This window comes from Salmo salar, chromosome ssa01, assembly GCF_905237065.1.
Source record: "Salmo salar chromosome ssa01, Ssal_v3.1, whole genome shotgun sequence".
In the NCBI taxonomy this organism is placed as follows: domain Eukaryota; kingdom Metazoa; phylum Chordata; class Actinopteri; order Salmoniformes; family Salmonidae; genus Salmo; species Salmo salar.
The window spans coordinates 133,607,985-133,635,016 of record NC_059442.1 but is presented as its reverse complement, the minus strand read 5'-3'; the positions used below and the strand labels follow the sequence as shown (position 1 = coordinate 133,635,016).

Sequence of the window (27,032 nt, the reverse complement as noted above, 5' to 3'; positions counted from 1 at the left end):
GGGAAGGGGAAGGCACCTAGGGAGTGCTTAGGCAAGAGGCCCGCGGGCATACATATACCCGTAGTAGTTTACTGTCTATGCACACTAGGAAAGACCTGGGCGGACCATCCCCTGTATTTTGGTTAGTGCACCAGGTGGTGCTAGTTAGGTAAGTAGTGGGTAGGCAGGTAAGGTAGGAGAGGGGGCTTTGATATTTACTTTCTTTGCTTTGGTTCCGTCCAGCCCCTTTTCCCAAACTTACCGTATGAAGGAATAAATTCCCTGTTAACGGTATTCTCTGCCTATTTGTCATCCTTACTCACACCTACAGTCCATATCTCTTTCACACCACGGAGAGTTAAGTTGTAGTAGGGTGTTGTGTTCCCTCTTTCTAGAGGCGTGCGTAACACAAACACACTACCAAACCTTACCAATAGGCTTACATTTTCCGCATTGACTGACCTCCATGTCTTAAAGTAATGATGGACTGTTGTTTCGCTTTGTTTATTTGAGCTGTTCTTGCCATAATATGGACTTGGTCTTTCACCAAATAGGTCTATCTTCTGTAAACCAACCCTACCTTGTCACAACACAACTGACTGGTTCAAATGCATTAAGAAGGAAAGCAATTCCACAAATTAACTTTTAACAAGGCACACCTGTTAATTTAAATGCATTCCAGGTGACTACCTCATGAAGCTGGTTGAGAGAATGCCAAGAGTGTTTAAAGCTGTCATCAAGGCAAAGGGTGGCAACTTTGAAGAATCTAAAATATTAAACATTTTGATATATTTAACACTTTTTTGGTTACTACATGATTCCATAGTTTTGATGTCTTCACTATTATTCTACAATATAGAAAAAAGTCTAAAGAAAAATCATTGAATGAGTAGGTGTGTCCAAACTTTTGACTGGTAGTATATACACTGCTCAAAAAAATAAAGGGAACACTAAAATAACACATCCTAGATCTGAATGAATGAAATAATCTTATTAAATATTTTTATCTTTACATAGCTGAATGTGCTGACAACAAAATCACACAAAAATAATCAATGGAAATCCAATTTATCAACCCATGGAAGCCTGGATTTGGAGTCACACTCAAAATTAAAATGGAAAACCACACTACAGGCTGATCCAACGTTGATGTAATGTCCTTAAAACAAGTCAAAATGAGGCTCAGTAGTGTGTGTGGCCTCCACGTGCCTGTATGACCTCCCTACCACTCCTGGGCATGCTCCTGATGAGGTGGCGGATGGTCTCCTGAGGGATCTCTTCCCAGACATGGACTAAAGCATCCGCCAACTCCTGGACAGTCTGTGGTGCAACGTGGCGTTGGTGGATGGAGCGAGATATGATGTCCCAGATGTGCTCAATTGGATTCAGGTCTGGGGAACGGGCGGGCCAGTCCATAGCATCAATGTCTTCCTCTTGCAGGAACTGCTGACACACTCCAGACACATGAGGTCTAGCATTGTCTTGCATTAGGAGGAACCCAGGGCCATCTGCACCAGCATATGGTCTCACAAGGGGTCTGAGGATCTCATCTCGGTACCTAATGGCAGTCAGGCTACCTCTGGCGAGCACATGGAGGGCTGTGCGGCCCCCCAAAGAAATGCCACCCCACACCATGACTGACCCACCGCCAAACCAGTCATGCTGGAGGATGTTGCAGGCAGCAGAACGTCCACGGCGTCTCCAGACTCTGTCACATGTGCTCAGTGTGAACCTGCTTTCATCTGTGAAGAGCACAGGGCGCCAGTGGCGAATTTGCTAATCTTGGTGTTCTCTGGCAAATGCCAAACGTCCTGCATGGTGTTGGGCTGTAAGCACAACCCCCACCTGTGGACGTCGGGCCCTCATACCACCCTCATGGAGTCTGTTTCTGACCGTTTGAGCAGACACATGCACATTTGTGGCCTGCCGGAGGTCATTTTGCAGGGCTCTGGCAGTGCTCCTCCTTGCACAAAGGCGGAGGTAGCGGTCCTGCTGCTGGGTTGTTGCCCTCCTACGGCCTCCTCCACATCTCCTGATGTACTGGCCTGTCTCCTGGTAGCGCCTCCATGCTCTGGACACTACGCTGACAGACACAGCAAACCTTCTTGCCACAGCTCGCATTGATGTGCCATCCTGGATGAGCTGCACTACCTGAGCCGCTTGTGTGGGTTGTAGACTCCGTCTCATGCTACCACTAGAGTGAAAGCACCGCCAGCATTCAAAAGTGACCAAAACATCAGCCAGGAAGCATAGGAACTGAGAAGTGGTCTGTGGTTACCACCCGCAGAACCACTCCTTTATTGGGGGTGTCTTGCTAATTGCCTATAAATTTCCACCTGTTGTCTATTCCATTTGCACAACAGCATGTGAAATTTATTGTCAATCAGTGTCGCTTCCTAAGTGGACAGTTTGATTTCACAGAAGTGTGATTGACTTGGAGTTACATTGTGTTGTTTAAGTGTTCCCTTTATTTTTTTTGAGCAGTATATATCCAGACTGGCATTACACTATCGCCTCAGTGGGTTAAAACTTCTTCAGGATCGATGGGTCCCCCACAGGACGGTTGAGCTAATGTAGGCTAATGCGATTAGCATGAGGTTGTAAGTAACAAGAACATTTCCCAGGACATAGACATATCTGATTTTGGCAGAAAGCTTCAATTCTTGTTAATCTAACTGCAATGTCCAATTGCTATTACAGTGAAAGAATACCATGCTATTGTTTGAGGAGAGTGCACAGTTATGAACTTGAACATTTATTAATAAAACAATTAGGAACATTTGGGCAGTCTTGATACATTTTGAACAGAAATGTAATGGTCCATTGGATCAGTCTAAAACTTTGCACATACACTGCTGCCATCTAGTGGCCAAAATCAAAATCTAATTTGATTTGATTTGATTTGATGGGCTGGAATAATACATTATGGCCTTTCTCTTGCATTTCAAAGATTTTTTTTGAAACGGTTGTTTTTTTCTTTGTATTTTCTTTCAACAGATCTAATGTGTTATATTATCCTACATTCATTTCACATTTCCACAAACTTCAAAGTGTTTCCTTTCAAATGGTATCAAGAATATGCATATCCTTGCTTCACTGCCTGGGCTACAGGCAGTTAGATTTGGGTATGTCATTGTAGGTGTTTTTTTTTTTTTGAAAGGGTCCGATCCTTTAGAGGGTTTTATTAAAGAACATTTCTTCAAGTACAGTAACAAAAACCATAAAGCGCTATGATGAAACTGGCTCTCATGAGGACCCCCACAGAAAAGGAAACCCAGAGTTACCTTTGCTGCAGAGGATAAATTCAATAGAGTTAAATGCACGTCAGATTGCAGCCCAAATAAATGCTTCACAGAGTTGAAGTAACAGACACATCTCAACATCAACTGTTCAGAGGAGACTGGGTGAATCAGGCATTCATGGTTGAATTGCTGCAAGAAACCACTACCAAAGGAAAGAAGAACAGACTTGCTTTGGCCAAAAAACACAAGCAATGGAGATTAGACCGGTGGAAATCTGTCCTTTGGTCTGAAGAGTCCAAATTTGAGGTTTTTGGTTCCATCCGCCGTGTCTTTGTGACGCAGAGTAGGTGAATGGATGATCTGCGCATGTGTGGTTCCCACCGTGAAGCATGGAGGAGGAGGTGGGATGCTGTGGGGGTGCTTTGCTGGTGACAACTGTCTGTGATTTATTTAGAATTCAAGGCACACTTAACCAACATGGCCACCACAGCATTCTGCAGCTATACGCCACCTCAAGATTTACAATTCAACAACCCAAATGTCACCTTTGATTTTATTGTATTTCTTATGAAGGACATGCTGTCCTCCTATTATTTGCAGAACAGTGGGAAGGGGGAGTTCCTCATAACACCGAGTTCATGCTAAACGCGTCAGAGTAGGCGGTCCTTGGCTTATAAACACTGGGCATGCGCACCAACTGTCAGTCTAGCCACGAACTAAAACTGCTTTAACCACGCGCCCTCTAACGCAAGATTTATTTTTTACGACTTTAAATACAGCTAACTAATGTCGTACACTAAAGTAATACCAGGTCTAGTCAGGCCAAATTCTGACAACATCAAGAGAATATGCTTGTCTCAGGGGAGATTTCGGTCCACGGTCACATCCAAGCAACGTAAGGAGGTTGAAGGAGGGAAAGAAGAGCAGCAACTTGTTGAGTGCACGGTGGTGAAAGCTGTTCAAGTAGACCTCATCAGCCAAACAAAAAATAACACCGATGCTCAAACACGGAAGATCGCAATCGACTTTGATAATACACATGAAGCGTATAAAAGTAAAGATAACATTGAGCTGCTTAGAAGTCTGTTGGTCTTCAAACTTTGCACATTCGACTTCCTCGTTGACAAGAACAAGCAGGTAGGGACATTCTTTTGATGACATTGTTTTTGCTACATTGTGGTTAGGAGTAATTGGTGTGGTTTGTAGAACTATGATACAAGTGATTACATTTCTGACTGTCAAATAGCCATTATTCAAAAACACGAAACAGCATGTAAAAAAAGTAAATAGTTAAGAGGTTAACAAGGGTCCAGGGATTCTCACAGTGAAAAAGCTCAAATTCACTACTTTCATTCATTTGCTTGCTCTGACCTCATTTTAGCCTGCCTTATGCGCGACCGGTTCTTGGTGGGGCTCAATGTGTCCGGAGGCCCACGTTTTACCCCACCCACCGGTGTTTTTTTGTTGTTGTCCATTTGAGGTTTGACAGTCACACACAGAATACAAAAACACACGTTTATGAAAGGCATTGTAAGAAATATTATATAAAGTGGTACCAGCACATGTTGTAACACGTTTTGGTTCATGTTCTATTTGAGACAAGCTACTGATATTGTTGCAGTGAACAACAGACTTGTTATGTATGTCATGTACTGGTACAATTGTGTTGATAAATGTTATAACTTTCTAATTTATATTATTTCATTGAGCATATATATATATATATATATATATATATATATATATATATATATATATTATATATATATATACAGTTACTACCTATCCTGATTTATAATGCTATTTACTTTCCTCATGATAATGGAGACCATATAGACATACTGACAAGCTGAATGTGCTTTGTACATTGTTATACCAGCTCTAGTAAAGCGATCAGAGACTCAGGTGACTTCTACGTCATCTTTACTAAACAACATAACACAGTCCCCCTGGGGACTGTTTAAGGGCCTCTGGATGCTGATGGTATGTCAGGTGCTTCAGAAACGGTGTTCTGTTGATTATTGTTGCCGTGCAATAGCAACAATGAAAGTGTGTCAAATTTCTACAACTGAAGCCACACTTTATGATTGTGAACTCTGGAAGAGAGGAATAACAGTAAAGTAACAAGTTATACAATTAAATTAAATGCACTGATGTAACTGAAAAAAATAGGGCAAATCAAAAAATGTGAATGTCAACTATATTCAATAAACAAAGAAAGAAATTGTGCCTCACTGACGCATGACCTTTGATGTGGTTGTTGACCATATATTGTTCAGCCATATATGTGCAGAAGGGGCAGTGATGAAGTTGACTGCTGCTGCATTTTTTTATTTTGGGACTCTTGCCCTCCAATAACACACTAACGTGTCTCTATACATCAAAGAAAATAAGCATAGACATAAAAGGCATGATAATTAGAAAGGCATAAAATAAGGAATAGGCATTTCATTTCAGTATTGTATATACTATGTGTAGGCTGTGTAGACTCGCTATGTGTAACTTAGGGAATGGCCGTCAGCATCAACAATACAGATTTAGAGCCAGCCAAACACAGCAAGGGTTACATTGAAGAAACACAGAAGATCGATTACATAACTGTACATGTAAACCTTGGCTTACTGCTCAAGTAGGCAAATTTGTCCTTTAAGATTCCCTCGTAAGCAATTAGCTAGCTCATATGCCAAAGGGTGCTATTGCTAATTAGATCGCTCATGTGCAAATCGTTGCTAATTAACGCTATGCTAATTTCGGTGCGGTAGTTGGTTATATAGAAATATACCACTGCACTGGTATAACATAAATATTACAAAGTGCATTATGCATAATGACAGTCTCACTTCCGTGGTTTATATTTTTATCCATGTAGGTTTGGTTCGAATTAAGATTTCGCTTTCGTTGATGTTGATTCCTCTGACGTGAACCTCAACTTGGGTGACCTTGAAGGAGACTGGAAGGGTTCGGGTTAAACGTGTTTGAATCCGCCCACATTGAGCCCGGCCCGATTTGCACACTGCAGTCAGGGGCTTCTCAGAGAGGCTGGTGTTAGCAAGACTCAGGGGCGCAACTTTGGTTTTTTTTTATTTTTATTTTAAAGACCCCAAACAGCCTACCCGACCACTCTGAGGCGTTATAATGCTCCTAAAGCACACTGACGCCTCGTTTTGTATCACATTCCAATGATAAAACTGGGGGGGACGTCCCCCATGTCCCCAGTTAAAGTTGCGGCCCTGGAGACTACTCATATTTAGCCTCACACTGAAGTGTTTTACCATTTTCTTTTAAGGACAACCAGTGCTACAAGTAGAACACAACAATTTGACATAAACATTCACGAGTTAACAAATGTCAATATTTAAGTAAGGTTCACCAATCAAAAACCTGATTTAAAAGAAACAAAAACATTTATAAGAATGCTGTAAGTACAGAAATTGTTTGGTCAGTGGGAAATGAAGATCCAACTAGTCAGTGACAACTGTGGAGTTTGACAGCAACTAAGTGAGCTTATTATACACACTATGTCCTGGGATTTCCTATGGTCTTCTATGAAGAAGAACCCCTTGTCGTATAATAATTATTGTGTGGCTTGTGATGTCATAATAGTTTTAATCTCAAATCGTTCGGGCTTGTTTTGTGAGGAGAACCATCTTCAGGATTCGCCATTGTCTCAAACACCACTCTAGCTCAGCCCCCAAGTTAGATATTGCTCAAGAGGCACAATGTTTAAAAGGGGTTAAAAGCACGCTGGCGTGTTTCTGGGACCAAGCATTTCCAGGTGTACAAGTAGCCTAGGCTTATTATCATACCATTTGCATTGAATCTTATTTTTTATTTTTTTAATTTAAATAGGCAAGTCAGTTAAGAACAAATTCTTATTTACAATGACGGCCTTGTTCAGGGGCAGAATGGCAGATTCTTACCTTGTCAGCTCAGGGATTTGATCTAGCAACCTTTCGGTTACTGGCCCAACACTCTAACCACTAGGCTACCTGCCGCCCTTAGGTTCATGTGCAATGCACATGTAACTTTCACTAAGTGCTTTCTCAGATCAGGTCCTAGATGGATAAAATCAATAGGCCGGGACGATACAAGTATCGCGATACTTGTAAGTATCGTGGCAAGGAAACAAATCACAAAGCATATTTAACTTCTGGGAAACAGCCCTAATGTTGGAAACAAACAATTACAGTTGAAGTCGGAAATTTACATAGGTTGGAGTCATTAGAACTCGTTTTTCAACCACTCCGCAAATTTCTTGTTAACAAACTCTAGTTTTGGCAAGTCGGTTAGGACATGATACAAGTAATTTATCCAACAATTGTTTACAGACAGATTATTTCACTTATAATTCACTGTATCACAATTCCAGTGGGTCAGAAGTTTACATACACTAAATTGACTGTGCCTTTAAACAGCTTGGAAAATTCCAGAAAATGATGTCATGGCTTTAGAAGCTTCTGATAGTCTAATTGACATGTGACGAAAGAAATAAAAGCTGAAATAAATAATTCTCTATTTTTATTCTGACATTTCACATTCTTAAAATAGTGTTGATCCTAACTGACCTAAGACAGGGTATTTTTACTAGGATTAAATGTTAGTAATTGTGAAAAACTTGTCATCCAGAGTTACATTTATGTGGTTTCCAAGCTATAGCTCACAATATTTTAACATACAGCGGGTTTTTAAAGGACCAAAGACTTTGATCTGCTTCGTGTTTTAATTATCTACATGGAAAAAATATTGCAATACTGGTATCGTCACAGCCTTACAAGTTTTAAGGAACACTACTCTAGCTGGGGAGTTGTGGGTCTAACTCAGTTGATTATTTCCTCTGTCTCAGTTGATGGACCTCAGCAAGAAGGTGTTTGGCAAGCGGCTGTTTGAGAGGCTGATGAAGATGACGTTCTACGGGCAGTTTGTGGCTGGGGAGGACCACAACTCCATCAAGCCTCTGATCCATAAGAACCAGGCCTTTGGCGTGGGGTCAGTCCTGGATTACAGTGTAGAGGAGGACCTGACCCAGGAGGAGGCAGAGAAGAAGGAGATGGAGTAAGTAGTCTCTGTCATCCCTAGTCTCTGTCATCCCTAGTCTATCTCTCACAAACCCGGCCTCTATAACTCTAATAAAGGATATAGGGTTCCACACTTCAAACACAAGCTTAAACGTTTTCTAGTTTCATAAGTTATTGATTAGGAATCATTGATTTATTTATAGCTATGTGCTATGGAGTGAGATGCCTATATTGCTACCTCAGTGGCCACTATGTAAACATGTTATGCAATTGACCTACGGCAAAATGCCACTGCCAAAATCACCCTATCTGATCCAATACTATTTGGCAAGGTTACGGCATACATTTCCATATGTTGTACTTTTTTCAGATTTTACTGTAGGTTCTCCCTGCTATGTCTGTCTTTCTCCCTTTCAAACCTACAGCCCTACTCATGTTTCATATTCATAAAAACCGGTGTTTACAACTTCCCACCATAAAACATTTTTCTTGCACCACTTTCAGTATCTGATGTTGCACAGCAATACTCAGACACTATTGGTCAGTTCAGACATACCCCTCTCGCCAGATTTGTTGAGCTGAAGGAGCACATTTATTCCAGTCCCTTTGAGAATGCAGTCACGTGAGGTGGATTGAGACAAGCCAGCCTTGTTGGGTAACTTGACGCAGCCTTTCAAAGGAAGCCCAGGGAGTGTTATGTAATGTGTTTTGGAAAGCAGCCCTCTCATGTTTGGTCAGGGATTTTCTTACAGACGGGCTATGCACACATTCAAGCTGAACTAACAATCGGAAAATACTGAAGCGGGCCCGCTGAATGGTTCCAATTAAAGTGTACATTTGAGGAAGGAGCTTGAGTCCAACAGAAATACATTAAATGTTAACAAATGGTATATTTTGTGTTACAGAAAGATTCTGTGATGCATACCATTTATGCATACACAGCGTGCATTTCGTTATTAAAAACATGTTGCAGTAAACATGTTGTGAACAGAATCCTGCTGTCTCCATCAACTGAACCATAAGGAAATGTCCACATATGACAGTATTAGGGTCTACAAATCATTGCAAGTTATGGAAGAGCCTAGAGAAGGCTGTGTACTAGGTGGCTCAGTATTTTGGGTTACCCATCAGCCAGCTGCCTCCCTCTCCATCGCCCCTGGGTTGTTCTGATGTAAAATAATGATTAGGGAAGGAGTTGCTGCTTAGCAATGTCTCAGCAACAGGTCAAAGGTGAGCCAGGGGGTGTTTGGTGGATGGGAATAACAGTGAATGGGTTAGTGATACCATCAAAGACAAACTTGTTAACATTCTGGCCTTACCTCATAATTGCTGTGAAACTCTTCACATGAGACTAATCTGCACCTTTTAGAGCCAAACTACATGAATGGAATAACGCGAAACATCCTCTCCTCTTGTGTTAATAACTGGACGTACCAGGGTGAAGGATGACTCATATTCACTGGAATTGTTCAGACAAGTAAGGCTTTAACACCCCCTTAACGTGATGATGGTCCGTCCGTACAGGATCAACCTTTTGTGAATTAATCATTATGGGAGTGTACCAGAGTTCCGGTCAACCTTTTTTATTAACGTTGGTAAAGGACATGCTTTGCGTTTCAGAAGTCTATGGCTTCCAAACCTCCAGACTCAACTAAAGGATGTTCAAATTTCCATTGAGATTGTAGAGTTCAGCCTGTGCAATTATTTATCCCCAGATAACATTTAGTGATGGTGCAAAAAATACATGGCTACATATCGCGATATTATTTTGGGACAATATTATATACACTGAGTATACTAAACATTTTTCCATGACATAGACTAACCAGGTGAATCCAGGTGAAGCTATGATCCTTTATAGATGTCACTTGTTAAATCCACTTCAATCTGTGAAGATGACGGGAAGGAGACTGGTTAAAGAAGGATTTTTAAGCCTTGAGACAATTGAGACATGGATTGTGTATATGTGTCTTTCAGAGGGTGAATGGGCAAGACAAAAGATTTAAGTGCCTTTGAACAGGGTTTGGTAGTAGGTGCCCTGACAAATTGAGGCTGTTCTGAGGGTAAAAGGGGGTGCAACTCAATATTAGGAAGGTGTTGCTAATGGTTGGTATACTCAGTGTACATATTTGACTCCAAGTATCAATTGTGGAAAAATAAATAATACAAATAACATGTTACTGTAGGTAGAGCTTGTCGGATCTAATTGCGCCAAAACTCCAATATTTGTTTTTATCCTATAGCTTGTTCTCCATCTTCTTTTTAAATAGTGAGCCAACATTTTTTTTCAGCACTGTTATTTCCCTGACTGATCAAAACCTGTTTTCTCATGCTCTCTCTTGTTCCTCTGCAGCAGACTTATAGTGAGCAATATGCTTGGGACAGCAAATCGCAGTATCGAATGGCAATACATATAGAATCGTGAGAATCGCAATACATATTGTATCAGCACCTAAGTATCGCGATCGTATCGTGAGGTCCCTGGCAATTCCCAGCCCTAATAACATTGAGCGATGCAGACACTGAGACAACCAATAGCTCAAAGAGATCAATTCAGTAATGTGCTAATGAGAGATCAATATCCATTTTATTCAAGCTTGGGTTTTAGAGTGGTGGATCTAGACTGGATTAACCTAGGCCATGTGTGATGCACTGAGGTTTTGAAACAGCCCCCCCTGTGACTCACAGTCAGCACTCTGTTATCAAAAGTTCACAACAGCACAAGAGATCAAATAGCAGGACATTTGCACTTCTACCTAACGTTAGGCCCCCTGTGCTGCCATGCGTACCGTTTATAGCACAGTCAACATATTGGCACACACACTGGATAGGTTGTAAAACGCTATGCTCAAACTGATATTAACAGCTCCTGCATGGGGAGCCTGTCACAAGACGTGATCATCTTTAGCGCATGACCTTGAGTTATGAAATTCTAACTCATCATGCATTTGAAGACCTCATCTTACACCTTATCTACTTACTTCAACATGATGTCCAACATCTTATATGGTACTAAACACCAGAACACTTCTACAATTATTATTTGCTGTTATAGTAGCGGTGGCTGACCGGCATTGATATTAGACCTAGTTGTGTTATTTCATGTTAATTTGATGTTTCATCTGTTTCAGCTCATGTGTGTCTGAAGCTGAGAAAGAAAGTCCAGGTGTGTATTTGCTGGTGGAATGTCAAGTTTTCATTTACAGTACTTTATGATTGACTTGTTTTTAATGTGCACGTAATTTGTTTCAGTGCCAGCTGGAGAACACTTTGTAACGCAGGAACATGACTAGAGTAAATGTTACTACTTGACAGAATTTATTTTATTTCTGGTTGCTTCAAGCCATCTGGTTGGTGGATGTGGGGGAGTGAAAGCAGCGGGGGTCACATTGCCAAAATGTCTGTTTACTTCTGCCGTGTGTCTGAATGCTAACCTCCTGGGTCTATGTCAGCGGTCATTTAAGGGTTGATATAGGACTCTTATAGCAGGTGACATGAGAGTTTGCATGGTTCAGGCAAGTGGTTTCATCTGGATTTACTCTGGAGGCTAGGAGAGGGGTTAAAGAGGGCAGATATGCATGTTAAGTTAGAGAGAAGCTGAAACCCTGGTTCATGTCATGTGTTGCATGTTTTGGGGCCCTGGACTTAAATGTATGTAACTCTCCCCCCCATGTATTTTTTCTGAGTGGCACTAGATATCTAAACATCTATTTTCTTAGACTTCTTTTGACAAATTTTCCACATTTCCAAAAATGGTATGGTATGCATATGAGTCAGTGTTTTATATTAAAGAAGCACAGTCCTGCTCATGCATGTGTTTATGCTAAAGAAAAAGATCTTCAGGTATCTGTGCCAAATTAGACCCGCGGTAGATGATTTAGGCGACGGTGGTAAGGGTCATTCCTATTGACACTAGGCTACTCCTGTCCTTTCCTCCCAGTGGTTGGTGTGGCTACTCTAGTCTAGAGGAAAGTCTGGTCGCCTAGATAGACGTCTTATGTTGTCTTCTGACTGTAGGCGTTGACCGCCGTGAGAAGAAGTACAAGGCCCACCGTCAGTTTGGGGACCGTCGTGGGGGCGTGGTCAGTGCCAGGACCTACTTCTATGCTGACGAGGCCAAGTGTGACGCCCAGATGGAGACCTTCCTGAACTGCATCAAAGCCTCAGGCGAGCACACAATAAAAATGCAGTGAATGCATCAATTCATGCCATTTTTCTAAGTGTCCTTGAAAGGTCAAACTAACAATCCTTGAAAGGTCAAACTCATTGCAGACTCTTTGCAGATGTTCTTCTATCATGCGTAATATGATTCTTATGATCTGTTTATCAATGGTGTTGTTGCTGCACTAAATATTATATCTTCATTATTCCTCTCAGGGGGGGCCTCTGTAGATGGATTTTCTGCCGTTAAGATGACTGCCCTGGGCCGCCCACAGTTTCTGGTGTGTAAGACACTTCCTGTTAGACGCTGTCTTTTAGCCCTTGATTTAACATTGGCAGTGATCGTGACAGAGTCCAGATTTATTAGTAAAAAATGATGACCTTTCTGCTTCTCCCCTCTCCAGCTCCAGTTCTCAGAGGTGCTGGTGAAATGGAGGAGGTTCTTCAACCTCCTAGCAGCACAGCAGGGGAAGTCTGGCATGGATGCACTGGAGCAGAAACTGGAGCTGGAACAGCTGAAGGTGCGTATCGCCTGGAGCAACACTTAAAGTAGAAATGTGACTGAGGTCAAGCAGATTCCCAGCTTAAAAAGCCGATTCCCAGCTACTGAAAAGACTCCCTAGCGCTAACAGACTTGATTTCTGTGACAAATGCTAGTGATTCCTTCTATCTTTAATGTTTCATCAGTAATAGGCTAGTTATTGATATTATTACATTTTTTTTGTTTCCCGTAGGAGAGTTTGGCTAAGCTGGGTGTTGGAAATAAAGACGACATTGAGAACTGGTTTACTGGAGAGAAACTGGGCTCATCAGGGTAAGAGGTTAAACTCACCTGGAATGCATCATGAGCGCAAAGCCTATCTACTATACAATGGAAAGGATGTGTGTACCTGGACTGGATTTGACTGAGTCTGCCATTTTCATCATGTTCCCCAGAACAATAGACCTCCTGGACTGGAATAGCTTGATCAACGACAGAACAAAGATCTCAAACCTGCTCGTCATTCCCAACGTTGAGGTGAGCTATACACACATTTACACACATTTACACACATTTACATGCATATCCTTACAATATTTAACATGCAGCCATGCTATCCACCTGAATGTGTTTGTACACAGAAACTCGAAGTACAAGCACAAGTCCATCCATCCATGCAGAGTGTACATACATTATATGCATGCATACATTAATGCATTTTGTAGTTCAAGTCAAAGTTTACTCTTAATGAAATGTGTGTTTCCGCTGGTCTTCTAGACTGGTCAGCTGGAGCCGCTGTTGAGGAAGTTCACTGTTGAAGAGGAGAAACAGATGAAGAGGATGCTGCAGAGAGTGGATGTTCTGGCCAAGGTAAGGCGATTCTAGAGTTCAATATAGGGCACTGCTGCCAAACATGGTTTTACAATTCAACAGTTGGTTAACAACAGTATATTGACCCAGCTGTTCACATATGAATTGGATCATGGGATGCAGTACATCTCTCATTTTACGAGAAACCTCAGTGAGCAGGCCATACAATAGTTTATTGGAAAGAAACCTTTTGGCAATAGTTTTGTTTGTCAGATTTACTAACTTCAAAAAAGAATAACGCAACTTCAGCAATGTTGTCATTGTTGGGAAAGGTTTCAGCCCCCTCTGTTTGAATTACAATTGCCCTCCTACAATAGGAGCAAGAGTCTACTTCTATGACGTGTTGTATCCAGAGTCTGTTTGCTCTGAAGTGAGTCTCTATAGATAAAAGTAATAGCTTGGTCCATAGATATTACGTTATCATGGCTGTACTAAAGGCAACAGTAGTTGGCAGAGGCCAAGTGCCTCCAAATGCTCAGCAACAGAAAAGAAGGCATAGCATGACCACTGAAATGTTTCAAGTGATCCAGACAAATGGCTTCACTGTTGTGTTGAATAAAGCACCATTTGTATCCCAGGCGGTACCTAGGGTTAAAGCTGACTATCAGTGGAGGTTAACACAAGGCTGTTGATGCTTCTCATATCCCAGCATGCAGTGGACAATGGGGTGAGGCTGATGGTGGACGCTGAGCAGACATACTTTCAGCCGGCCATCAGCAGACTGACCCTGGAGATGCAGAGGATCTTCAACAGAGAGAAGCCCATCATCTTTAATACCTACCAGTGCTACCTCAAGGTGAGTCCTCGACACTGTTCACCCCCCCAATCTCTAGTTGTTGTTCATCTTCATATGGAAAAATGTTCCTTGCATTTTTGTCAAGTTCGGGACTGTTGGGACTACATGTACAATCTCGTAGATTATGTATGTAGGGAGGCCATCTGTCTGTGTATGGACTTGTCATGCCCCTAGGAATAGAGGAAAACAGATTTCATAACCCCTTTCATAGTTAAAACCTCTCTGGGGTATGTGGGACGCTAGCGTCCCACTCGCCAACAGCCAGTGAAATAGCAGAGCGCCAAATTCAAAACAACAAAAATCTCATAATTCAAATTTCTCACACATACAAGTATTATACACCATTTTAAAGATAAACTTCTCGTTAATCCAACCACAGTGTCCGATTTCAAAAAGGCTTTACGGCGAAAGCATACCATTAGATTATGTTAGGACAGCACCTAGACAAGAAAAACCACAGCCATTTTCCAAGCAAGGAGAGGCATCACAAAAACCAGAAATACAGCTAAAATGAATCACTAACCTTTGATGATCTTCATCAGATGGCACTCATAGGACTTCATGTTACACAATACATGTATGTTTTGCTCGATAAAGTTCATATTTATATCCAAAAACCCAATTTACATTGGCGTGTAATGTTCAGAAATGTTTTGCCTCCAAAATTTCCGGTGAATGAGCACATCAATTTACAGAAATACTCATCATAAACGTTGATAAAATATACAACCGTTATGCATAGAATTAAAGATAAACTTCTCCTTAACCTGTCTGGGCTAGGGGGCAGTATTTTCACGGCCGGATGAAAAACGTACCCAATTTAAACAGGTTACTACTCTGGCCCAGAAACTAGACTATGCATATTATTAGTAGATTTGGATAGAAAACACTGAAGTTTCGAAAACTGTTTGAATGGTGTCTGTGAGTATAAGAGAACTCATATGGCAGGCAAAAACCTGAGAAAAAGTCAACCAGGAAGTGGAGGATCTGAGAATTGTAGTTCTTCTTTCTAGTCCCTTTCGAAACTACAGTATCCGTGGGGTTACGTTGCACTTCCTAAGGCTTCCATTGGCTGTCTTAACCCTTCAGAAAGTGGTTTGAGCATTCTCCTATCACTGGGCAGATAATAGGAGCTCAGTTTCTGAGTGGACTGCCTGGCAACAAAGGGATTGGATATGTGCGGTCATGCGAGCGCGCCGTTCCTTCTTTTTCTTCTTGAATGAATATGCTATTGTCCGGTTGGAATATAATCGCAATTTTAATTTAACAATACCATAAAGTTTGATTTTAAACAGCGTTTGACATGCTTCAAAGTACGGTAATGGAACATTTTGACTTTTCGTCTCTGGTTCCGCGCTCGCGCGTTATGCCTTTGGATAAGTGATCTGTACGCACGAACAAAACGGAGGTATTTGGACATAAATATGGATTATTTGGAACAAAAACAAAATTTATTGTAGATGTAGCAGTCCTGGGAGTGCATTCTGACGAAGATCAGCAAAGGTAAGAGAATATTTCTAATACTAATTCTGAGTTTGGGTTGCCCCGAACTTGGCGGGTGTCTGTATAGCTCGCCGTGATGGCTGAGCTATGTACTCAGAATATTGAAAAATGTGCTTTCTCCGTAAAGCTATTTTAAAATCTGACAAACTGGTTGCATCCAGGTGTAGTCTATCTATAATTGTTTAAATAATTGTTATATATTTTGTCAACGTTTATGATGAGTATTTTTGTAAATTGATGTGCACATTCACCGGACGTTTTGGTGGGAATACATTTTCTGAACATCACGCGCCAATGTAAAATGCTTTTTTTGGATATAAATATGAACTTTATCGAACAAAACATACATGTATTGTGTAACATAATGTCCTAGGAGTGTCATCTGATGAAGATCGTCAAAGGTTAGTGCTTCATTTAGCTGTGTTTTGGGTTTTATTTATTGACAATGTCCTTGCTTGGAAAATGGCTGTGTGATTATTTTTGTCTATGTACTCTCCTAACATAATCTAATGTTTTGCTTTCGCTGTAAAGCCTTTTTGAAATCGGACAATGTGGTTGCATCAAGGAGAAGTGTATCTTTAAAATGGTGTAAAATAGTTGTTTGTTTGAGAAAGTTGAATTATGACATTTTGTTGTTTTTGAATTTGCCGCCCAGATATTTCACTGGCTGTGTCCCGCAGGTGGTAGCCCATAGAAGTTAATGCAACCGCTGTGTCAGATTTCAAAAAAGCTTTACGGCGAAAGCACACTTTGCAATAATCTGAGTACAGCGCTCAGTCACCAAAACAAGCCATACAGATACCCGCCATGTTGTGGAGTCAACAAAAGTCAGAAATAGCATTATAAATATTCACTTACCTTTGATCTTCATCGGAATACACTCCCAGGGATCCCAGTTCCACAATAAATGTTAGTTTTGTTTCGATAAAGTCCATATTTATGTCCAAATACCTCCTTTTTGTTTGCACGTTCAGTTCACTATTCCAAATGCAGAAGGCGCATGCACAAGGCCAGACAAAGTCAAAAAAGTTAATAATATTTCAACCGGACAATTCCTTTGTCTTCAGAAATGAAAAGGAACTCGGCTCGCTCTCACGGCCGTGCGCATGACTGAGCTCATGCCAATTTTCCAGACATCTGATTCCAATAGCTCTATTCTCTCCCCATTCACAGTAGAAGCCTGAAACAACGTTCTAAAGACTGTTGACATCTAGTGGAAGCCTTAGGAAGTGCAATATGACCCCACAGAGACTGTATATTGGATAGGCAATCACTTGAAAAACTACAAACCTCAGATTTCCCACTTCCTGGTTGGATTTTTCTCAGGTTTTCGCCTGCCATATGAGTTCTGTTATACTCACAGACATCATTCAAACAGTTTTAGAAACTTCAGAGTGTTTTCTATCCAAATCTACTAATACTATGCATATCCTAGCTTCTGGGCCTGAGTAGCAGGCCGTTTACTCTGGGCACGCTTTTCATCCGGACGTGAAAATACTGCCCCCTACCCCAAACAAGTTAACCCATAAAAGCCTTCCATATTTAACCTATAAAAGACCAACCTACTATATAAACCTGTTAAACCTGCTATATCCATGTTTATGCTGCATCTTTGTAGTTTTATGATAAGGTGTGTACACATGAACCTGATATGAACATATTAAATGAAAATAACATGACTGTGTTACTCATTTACCCTTTATAAGAGATGTAATGGACACTCAGGTGATTTGAATGGCAAGATTTCTGTTGTTAACCATAGCGTTCTATAATTCTGTGACCTATTATGATTTATACAGGAAGCGTATGACAATGTGTCTGTGGACGTGGAGCTGTCCCGGCGTGAGGGCTGGTACTTTGGGGCCAAGCTGGTTCGCGGCGCCTACATGTACCAGGAGAGGAGCAGGGCGGAGGAAATCGGTTATGAGGACCCAATCAACACAGATTACGAGACCACCAATAGAATGTACCACAAGTAAGGCCCCTAATGTGCTTGGGTGTGAAGTTGCCCCTAGGTACAGATCTAGGATCAGCTTCCCACCCCCAATCTTAACCTTTAGTGTGGAAAATGCTAAACTGACCTAAGAACAACTTCACCCTACTCCCAGTGGCGTTCTGTGTGACTTCAGTAACTTGGTATTTACTTGTTTGAGTAGGGATATGCATTATGTGATGAAGTCATTATATCAGATCACTGGATTAGCTGAAGTTCATTGTCTCTTCCCTGATCCTCTGAAGGTGTTTAAAGTTTGTGTTGGAGGAGATCGACCACAACAGAAAGGCTAATGTCATGGTGGCGTCACACAACGAGGACACTGTCAAATTCACCCTGGAAAAGTAAGGCCAGCCTCTGGGCTTTTTTCAATCAAGAGGCAGTTAGACTTGTTTAGGGTAGGGCATGCATCAGCTAGTAAATTCGTACATACATTTTGTTACACAAAACACCAAACCAATAGTGACACAACTTCATAGAAAGCAAATGTATTATATAAATGCTTACATCAGTGAGGTGATGTTTATTATTGAGCAGTGTTATGTTTTTGAAACTTTGCAACCCATCTGTGTTGTTTTGGCAGGATGAACGAGATGGGTCTGTCCCCCACTGAGAAAAAGGTTTATTTTGGACAGCTGCTCGGCATGTGTGACCAGATAAGCTTCCCTCTAGGTACAATAATATCAACACGGTACTGTAGATTGTTGCTACATAGTCAATGGGTTTCTTGGAGATCAAGATTTATTGATTGGCATTTTGGTTAGGAATCTTCTGAGAAAAATCTTCAGAGAGCTCTTGAAGGCAAGCCTCCTTCAGGCCTCCATACCACAGACTCAACTATAGATGACTGCGAAACAAACAACTTCAGGGTCTCACTCAGTCACCTTATACCATACCATAGCTCTCCTTACACATTTGGTTATTATATATAATATTGCTCTCTATTGTTTTGCAAAATTAGTTTAGAAACTAAAACGTTTAGACAAAACAACTCATGTTTTTTGTGCTTGTGTGAAAAATATTGCCTGTTGTAGCTTCTCTAGTCATGTAACATGTTTCACACTCCCTCTCCGTCTCTGTCTCTGAGAATAGGCCAGGCTGGATTCCCAGTGTACAAGTACGTCCCCTACGGCCCAGTCAATGAGGTCATCCCCTACCTGTCACGCCGTGCCCTGGAAAACAGGGGCTTCATGAAGGGATCCCAGAGGGAGCGCAGCCTGCTGTGGAAGGAGCTCAAACGCAGGCTGCTCAACGGACAGATCCTCTACAAGCCTGTGTACTGACTGTCTGGCACACCAGCACTCTGCCCCTTTAAAACATTCCAGTGTCTTAACTGAACCTGCCCCGGTCACAATGGAGGAACCCTAACTGCCACTTAAAAGGAATTTTCACATAGTCATGCACTAATGTCAATGGGAGACTAAAGTGAAAATTTGACTTGCAGTAAATGGAAGTTAGGGTTTACCCCTGTGGCTTTAGAATGTACTGTAAGTAGGTGTGTCTAGTACTGAGATATGATCTTAATGCCAAGTGACCCTCTACCTACCTTTTGCTCTATTTATTGCTGTTGAAAGTGTCCTTTATTATATACGATGATCCTTATCCACTGCTTTTGTCATGGTCCAGTGGCTTGCCAAAGTATTCACCCACTTGGCATTTTTCCTATTTTGTTGCCTTATAACCTGGAATTAAAATAGATTTTTTGGGGGGGTTGTATCATTTGATTTACACAACATGCCTACCACTTTGAAGATTCAAAAAAATAAAATATTGTGAAACAAACAAGAAATATTACAAAAAAAACTAAAAACTTGAGCGTGCATAACTACCCCCCCCCAAAAAAAAAGTCAATACTTTGTAGAGCCACCTTTTGCAGCAATTACAGCTGCAAGTCTCAAGGGGTATGTCTCTATAAGCTTGGCACATCTAGCCACTGGGATTTTTGCCCATTCAAGGCAAAACTGCTCCAGCTTCTTCAAGTTGGATGAGTTCCACTGGTGTACAGCAATCTTTAAGTCATACTACAGATTCTCAATTGGATTGAGGTCTGGGCTTTGACTAGGCCATTCCAAGACATTTAAATGTTTCCCTTTAAACCACTTGAGTGTTGCTTTATCAGTATGCTTAGGGTCATTGTCCTGCTGGAAGGTGAATCTATGTCCCAGTCTCAAATCTCTTGAAGACTGAAACAGGTTTCCCTCAAGAATTTCCCTGTATTTAGCGCCATCCATCATTCCTTCACTTCTGACCAGTTTCCCAGTCCCTGCTGATGAAAAACACCCCCACAGCATGATGCTGCCACCACCATGCTTCACTGTGGGGATGTTCTTCTTGGGGCAATGAGAGGTGTTGGGTTTGCGCCAGACATGGCGTTTTCCTTGATGGCCAAAAAGCTCAATTTTAGTATCATCTAACCAGAGTACCTCCTATTTGTTTGGGGAGTCTCCCACATGCCTTTTGGCGAACACCAAATATGTTTGCTTATTTTTTTCTTTAAGCAATGTTTTTTTTTCTGGCCACTCTTCTGTAAAGCCCAGCTCTGTGGCGTGTACGGCTTAAAGTGGTCCTATGGACAGACACTCCAATCTCCGCTGTGGAGCTTTGCAGCTTCTTCAGTGTTATCTTTGGTCTCTTTGTTGCCTCTCTGATTAATGCCCTCGCCTGGTCTGTGAGTTTTGGTGGGCAGCCCTCTCTTGGCAGGTTTGTTGTGGTGCCATATTCTTTCCATTTCTTAATAATGGATGTAATGGTGCTCTGTGGGATGTTCAAAGTTCTTTTTATAACCCAACCCTGATCTGTACTTCACAACTTTGTCCCTGACCTGTTTGGAGAGCTCCTTGGTCTTCATAGTGCTGCTTAGTGGTGTTGCAGACTCTGGGGCCTTTCAGAACAGGTGTAAATATACTGAGATCATGTGACAAATCATGTGACACTTAGATTGCACACAGGTGGACTTTATTTAACTAACGTTACTTCTGAAGGTAATTGGTTGCACCAGATCTTATTTAGGGGCTTCATAGCAAAGGGGTGAATACATATGAACACCCCATTTTTCCGTTTTAGATTTTTGTATTCATTTCACACTATTTTTCTATGTCCATTACATGAAATCCAAATAAAAATCAATTTAGATTACAGGTTGTAATGCAACAAAATAGGAAAAAATGCCAAGGGGGTGAATACTTTTGCAAGGCACTGTATTCGGTGGTATTTTTTTATGTAAATAACTTATTGAGTGGTCGTATCAGTTTAACTGTAAATTGATTAAACTATATTTGACTAGATTTTTTTCTGGATTTATTTAGGCTCCTCTTTAATGTGTCCATTGTCTTTGTGTGTTTCATGTCATGTTCAGAAACAGTTTTTGTCAAAATAGAGTTGTCTGTTTAGAGATTCTCTGGTACTTACAGTATGTACATGGTCCTGTGTGGCTCAGTTGGTAGAACATGGCGCTTGCAACGCCAGGGTTGTGGGTTTGATTCCCATGGAGGACAAGTATGACAAATGTATCCACTCACAACTGTAAGTTGCTCTGGATAAGAGTGTCTGCCAAATTATGTAAATGTATCATTTTTAACCAGTAGTTCTGAAAGTAGTGCACACGAGTTAATAGTGGCCCCTGAAAATTGTATACTGCGTCAGATGCAGTGCATTCGGAAAGTCCTCAGACCCCTTCGCCTTTTCCACATTTTGTTACGTTACTGCCTTATTCTAATTCCAAAATGTTTTGGGACACTAAAGTCCATGGAGAATAAGGCCACCTCCTCCCAGCTGCCCACTGCACTAAGGATAGGAAACACTGTCACCACGGATTAAATCCACGATAATCGAGAATTTCAATAAGCATTTCTCTACGGCTGGCAATGCATTCCACCTGGCTACCCCAACCCCGGCAAACAGCTCTTCACCCCCCGCAGCAACTGGCCCATATCCAGACAGCTGATGTTCTGATAGAGCTGCAAAATCTGGATCCCTACAAATCAGCTGGGCTAGACAATCTGGACCCTCTCTTCCTAAAAGTATCCACCACCATTGTTGCAACCCCTATTACTAGTTTGTTCAACCTCTTTCGTATCGTCTGAGATTCCTAAAGATTGGAAAGCGGCTGCGGTCATCCCCCTCTTCAAAGGGGGAGACACTCGAGACCCAAACTCTCACAGAACTATATCAATCCTATTCTACCCTACTTCTTAAGTTTTCGAAAGCCAAGTGAACAAACAGATAACCGACACTTTCGAATCCCACCGTACCTTTTCCGCTGTGCAATCCCGTTTCCGAGCTGGTCATGGGTGCACCTCAGCCACGCTCAAGGTCCTAAACGATATCATAACCGCCATCAGTAAAAGACAGTATTGTGCCCCTGTCTTCATCGACCTGGCCAAGGCTTTCGACTCTGTCAATCACCGTATTCTTATTGGCAGACTCAACAGCCTTGGTTTCTCTAATGACTGCCTCGCCTGGTTCACTAACTACTTCTCAGATAGAGTTCAGTGTGTCAAATCGAAGGGCCTGTTGTCCGGACCTCTGGCAGTCTCTATGGGGGTGCCACAGGGTTCAATTACTCGGGCTGACTCTTTTCTCTGTATATATCAATGATGTCGCTCTTGCTGCGGGTGATTCTTTGATCCACCTCTACGCAGATGACACCATTCTGTATATATCTGGCCCTTCTTTGGACACTGTTAACAAACCTCCAAACGAGCTTCAATGCCATACAACACTCCTTCCGTGGCCTCCAACTGCTCTTAAATGCTAGTAAAACTAAATGCATGCTCTTCAACCGATCGCTGCCCGCACCCGCCCGCCCGACTAGCATCCCTACTCTGAACGGTTCTGACTTAGAATATGTGGACAACTATAAATAGCTAGGTGTCTGGCAAGACTGTAAACTCTCCTTCCAGAGTCACATCAAGCATCTCCAATCCAATTAAATCTAGAATCGGTTTCCTATTTCGCAACAAAGCCTCCTTCACTCATGCTGCCAAACATACCCTCGTAAAACTGACTATCCTACCGATCCTTGACTTCGGCGATGTCATTTACAAAATAGCCTCCAACACTCTACTCAGCAAATTGGCTGCAGTCTATCACAGTGCCATCTGTTTTGTCACCATTTTGTCACCACTGCAACCTATATGATCTCGTTGGCTGGTCCTCGCTACATATTCGTTGCCAAACCCATTGGCTCCAGGTCGTCTATAAGTCTTTGCTAGGTAAAGCTCCGCCTTATCTCAGCTCACTGTTCACCATAGCAACACCCACCCGTAGCACGCGCTCCAGCAGTTATATTTCACTGGTCATCCCCAAAGCCAACACCTCCTTTGGCTGCCTTTTCTTCCAGTTCTCTGTTGCCAATGACTGGAACAAATTGCAAAAATCACTGAAGTTGGAGACTTATATCTCCCTCTCTAACTTTAAGCATCAGCTGTCAGAGCAGCTTACCGATCGCTGCAGCTGTACACATCCCATCTGTAAATAGCCTATCCAACCAACTACCTACCTTATCCCATATTTGTTTTTCTTTTTCTGTTCTTTTGCACACCAGTATTTCTACTTGCACATCCTCATCTGCAGATCTATCACTCCAGTGTTAATTGCTAAATTGTAATTACTTCGCCACTATGGCCTATTTATTGCCTTACCTCCTTACTTCATTTGCACACACTGTATACAGATTGTTCTATTGTTTTATTGACTGTATGCTTGTTTATCCCATGTGTAACTCTGTGTTGTTGTTTTTGTCACACTGCTTTGCTTTATCTTGGCCAGGTCGCAGTAGTAAATGAGAACCTGTTCTCAACTGGCCTACCTGGTTAAATAAAGTAAAAAATAAATAATAATAATTCTAAAACTGATTACATTTTTCACATCAATCTACACACAGTACTCCATAATGACAAAGCAAAAACAGTTTTTTAATCATTTTTGCCAATTTATACAAAATACACAAATACCTTATTTACATAAATATTCAGACCCTTTGCTATGAGACTCGAAATTGAGCTCAGGTACATCCTGTTTCCATTGATCATCCTTGAGATGTTTGTACAACTTGATTGGATTCCATGTGTGGTAAATTCAATTGATTGGACATGATTTGGAAAGACACACCTGTCTATATAAGGTCCCACAGTTGACAGTGCATGTCAGAGCATAAACCAAGCCATGAGGTTGAAGGGATTGTCCGTAAAGCTCAGAGACAGGATTGTGTCGAGGCACAGTGGCCTCCATCATAATTAAATGGAATAAGTTTGGAACCATCAACCACCAGCTGGCTGCCCAGCCAAACTGAACAATTGGGGGAGAAGGGTCACTCTGACAGAGCTCCAGAGTTCCTCTGTGGAGATGGGAGAACCTTCCAGAAGGACAACCATCTCTGCAGCACTCCACCAGTCCCGCTTTTATGGTAGAGTGGCCAGACGGAAGCCACTCCTCAGTAAAACGCACATGACAGCCCACTTGGACTTTGCCAAAAGGCACCTAAAGGACTTTCAGACCATGAGAAACAAGATTCTCTGGTCATGTGATTTGTTCACATGTGTTCATATGTGTCTGAAAACCATGTGTTTTTTTTCATCTGTTTTTTTTTTTGTAGGGGCACTGAAGGTAGTATGATATAATGACCGAGTCTTATTTAGATGTTCTCCAATTTGTTTAAGGAATAAATCATGCCAATGAGAAAAGTCCTGTGCATGTTATTCTCAAGTTTTGCAATGTTTGTCGCTGATATTAGTTTGAGAGAAGGTCTATCAACATGTTATCTTAACGCAAATAGCCTTTTTTAGAAAGGGAAATATCTAATCTTTTAGGGTATTGATGAGAAGATGGAGCTCATGTATTGTCAAATGATAAGCAGTGCTTTGTTGAGTTATAATTTCAGTTCTGTCACGTCCTGACCAGTAAAGGGGCTGTTTGTTATTGTAGTTTGGTCAGAGCGTGGCAGGGGGTGTTTGTTTAGGGTGTTTCGGGGTTGTTTGGGTTATGTTCTATGTTAGTGTATTTCTATGTTATTTCTAGTTGGTCTATTTCTATGTGGTGTTTATTGGGTTGACCTTCAATTGGAGGCAGCTGCTTCTCGTTGCCTCTGATTGAATGTCCTATTTATAGGGGTGTTTGTTCTATGGCAGTTTGTGGGTAGTTATTTCCTGGTTTAGTGTTTGTTGCACCTGATGGGACTGTTTGGAGTCGTTTGTTTTTGTATACGTGTTTATTTTGTTTTTTCTTCTTCAAAAAAGATGAGTATACATTTTCCCGCTGCGTTTTGGTCCACTCCTTACGACAATCGTGACAAGTTCAGTTGTTGTTGCCTCAACTGTCATATCTGTGTGTATTGGAAATCAGATGTTAATGTAGATTGTTTATCAAATAATATGCCGTTCAGATACTGTATCACCAAACTATTTAATGAAAAGGTGAACAATAAATGAACAATGAACAAATGAAGGTCTGTATGTAGTTGTTTTCACATTGATGTGTAAAGCATGCAATGTGTGTTTTTTTTTTTTTTCAGGATTCATGTTACCTGTCCCGTGAATGAACAAAACATTCTGTAATACATTAACATTAACAGCACTGAAGCATTACAGAGAGGTGTCCAACCTCAGTGTCCAACTTGAGGTGTCCAACTTGATCATCTGGAGTTGGCATAATGAATGAGGTAACAATGAGTTACACATACACAGATGTTTCTAGTCTTTCCCTCCCTTTGTCTTTTGTTGATACATGTGTATGCCAGGTGACTAGCCACTTAGTAGAGATTGTTATGTAGGTTTGGAAGTTAAAATAAGCCTGCTTATGCAACTGGTTAATGGAACCAATTAGTTGGTGAATAGAGTAAATCTCCCATAACACATGATTTTCTGACCCTACATGTTAGCTCATTCCACAAAAAAGTCCAGTCTGTTAGGAACATCAAACTTTCTTTTGCATGTATTTAGGATGCTCCGGCTAGCCAATAACTATGACAATTAAAAGCAGTCTATAGACTGTGCAAACCATGTGACTGCAAATTATAATTTGCCCAACCATTCACGCAAAAGTGACAATGGTAGGATGCACGTGACATTGTCATCTGTGGCTTATGATGCCCCCTTGAGGTCAAAATTAACATAGGATGTCTCACACGGAAACTTACATAACCTAAGACATTCATGCAATTTGGAAAGGACATGATATGATGCCTCCACTTCTAAAAAGGAATATAAGCAGTCATTGCCAATGTTTGGGAAGTTGTGTTGAAGGAGAAAAAGTAATACAAAGTTGAGATATTTTCCTATGACTCGAATAGTATCTGATGTTTTATTTTTGTTTGTGTTGCTCTCTAGAGTCTAGAGACCTTGGTATCTCTCCATTCCAGAAGTGATTCTAGCCTTCAGACATCGCTGTGATAACAAACAGGGCAGACACAATCTGTCTCTGGCAAACAAACAGACTGCAGCAGATGGTAGAGACAGTATACAGAGCCATTGTTCCACTGCTGTGCAACATTACTCAATGTTCCATGGCATTCAAGCATTGTATAATAAACATTGTACTCCAACCAGTGCACCACACATGCACCTACAAAGCTTTATTATAATAGCTTCAGTGGGGTGCATGGGGACATAAACATGTAAATCAGGTTCAGTTCGATATCATCATAGAGCGACATTTAATGTGTAAGTTCACCCACAGAGAATTTAATGTGTAAGTTCACCCACAGAGAATTGAATGTGTAAGTTCACCCACAGAGAATTTATTGCATGCACCTGTGGTTCAAATAATTTCTCTATACTGAATCTATATTTGGTGAAGATTGGGAGTTGGTGGGTTTCAGGGGATGGACATTAAGACAGAATAAGGATGACACACAGGGCCGACAGAGTGATGTATGAGAGGTGAAATGGGTTTCCCTCCATGATTTGCAGATGTGCTAGTATTTCTTACACAACATTGTAGTGTACAGTGCATCATGTATCACAGCTGTGGAACGTGTTCTCTAGCTTTGCAGTTG

The 27,032-nt window shown here is 41.4% G+C and overlaps 1 protein-coding gene across 1 annotated transcript; it reads left to right on the top strand.

Annotated features, from left to right (window-relative positions):
• Positions 1-3,904: 3,904 nt before the first annotated feature.
• LOC106564257 (proline dehydrogenase 1, mitochondrial) lies at positions 3,905-19,858 on the top strand. Its single transcript, XM_014130303.2, has 14 exons — positions 3,905-4,358; positions 8,065-8,273; positions 11,368-11,402; positions 12,254-12,403; positions 12,614-12,678; positions 12,802-12,918; positions 13,132-13,211; positions 13,334-13,415; positions 13,656-13,748; positions 14,398-14,544; positions 17,847-18,022; positions 18,286-18,384; positions 18,624-18,712; positions 19,133-19,858. The coding sequence occupies exons 1-14, from the start codon at positions 4,008-4,010 to the stop codon at positions 19,321-19,323; spliced, it is 1,884 nt and encodes a 627-aa protein (XP_013985778.1). The 5' UTR covers positions 3,905-4,007; the 3' UTR covers positions 19,324-19,858.
• The last annotated feature ends 7,174 nt before the right edge of the window (positions 19,859-27,032 follow it).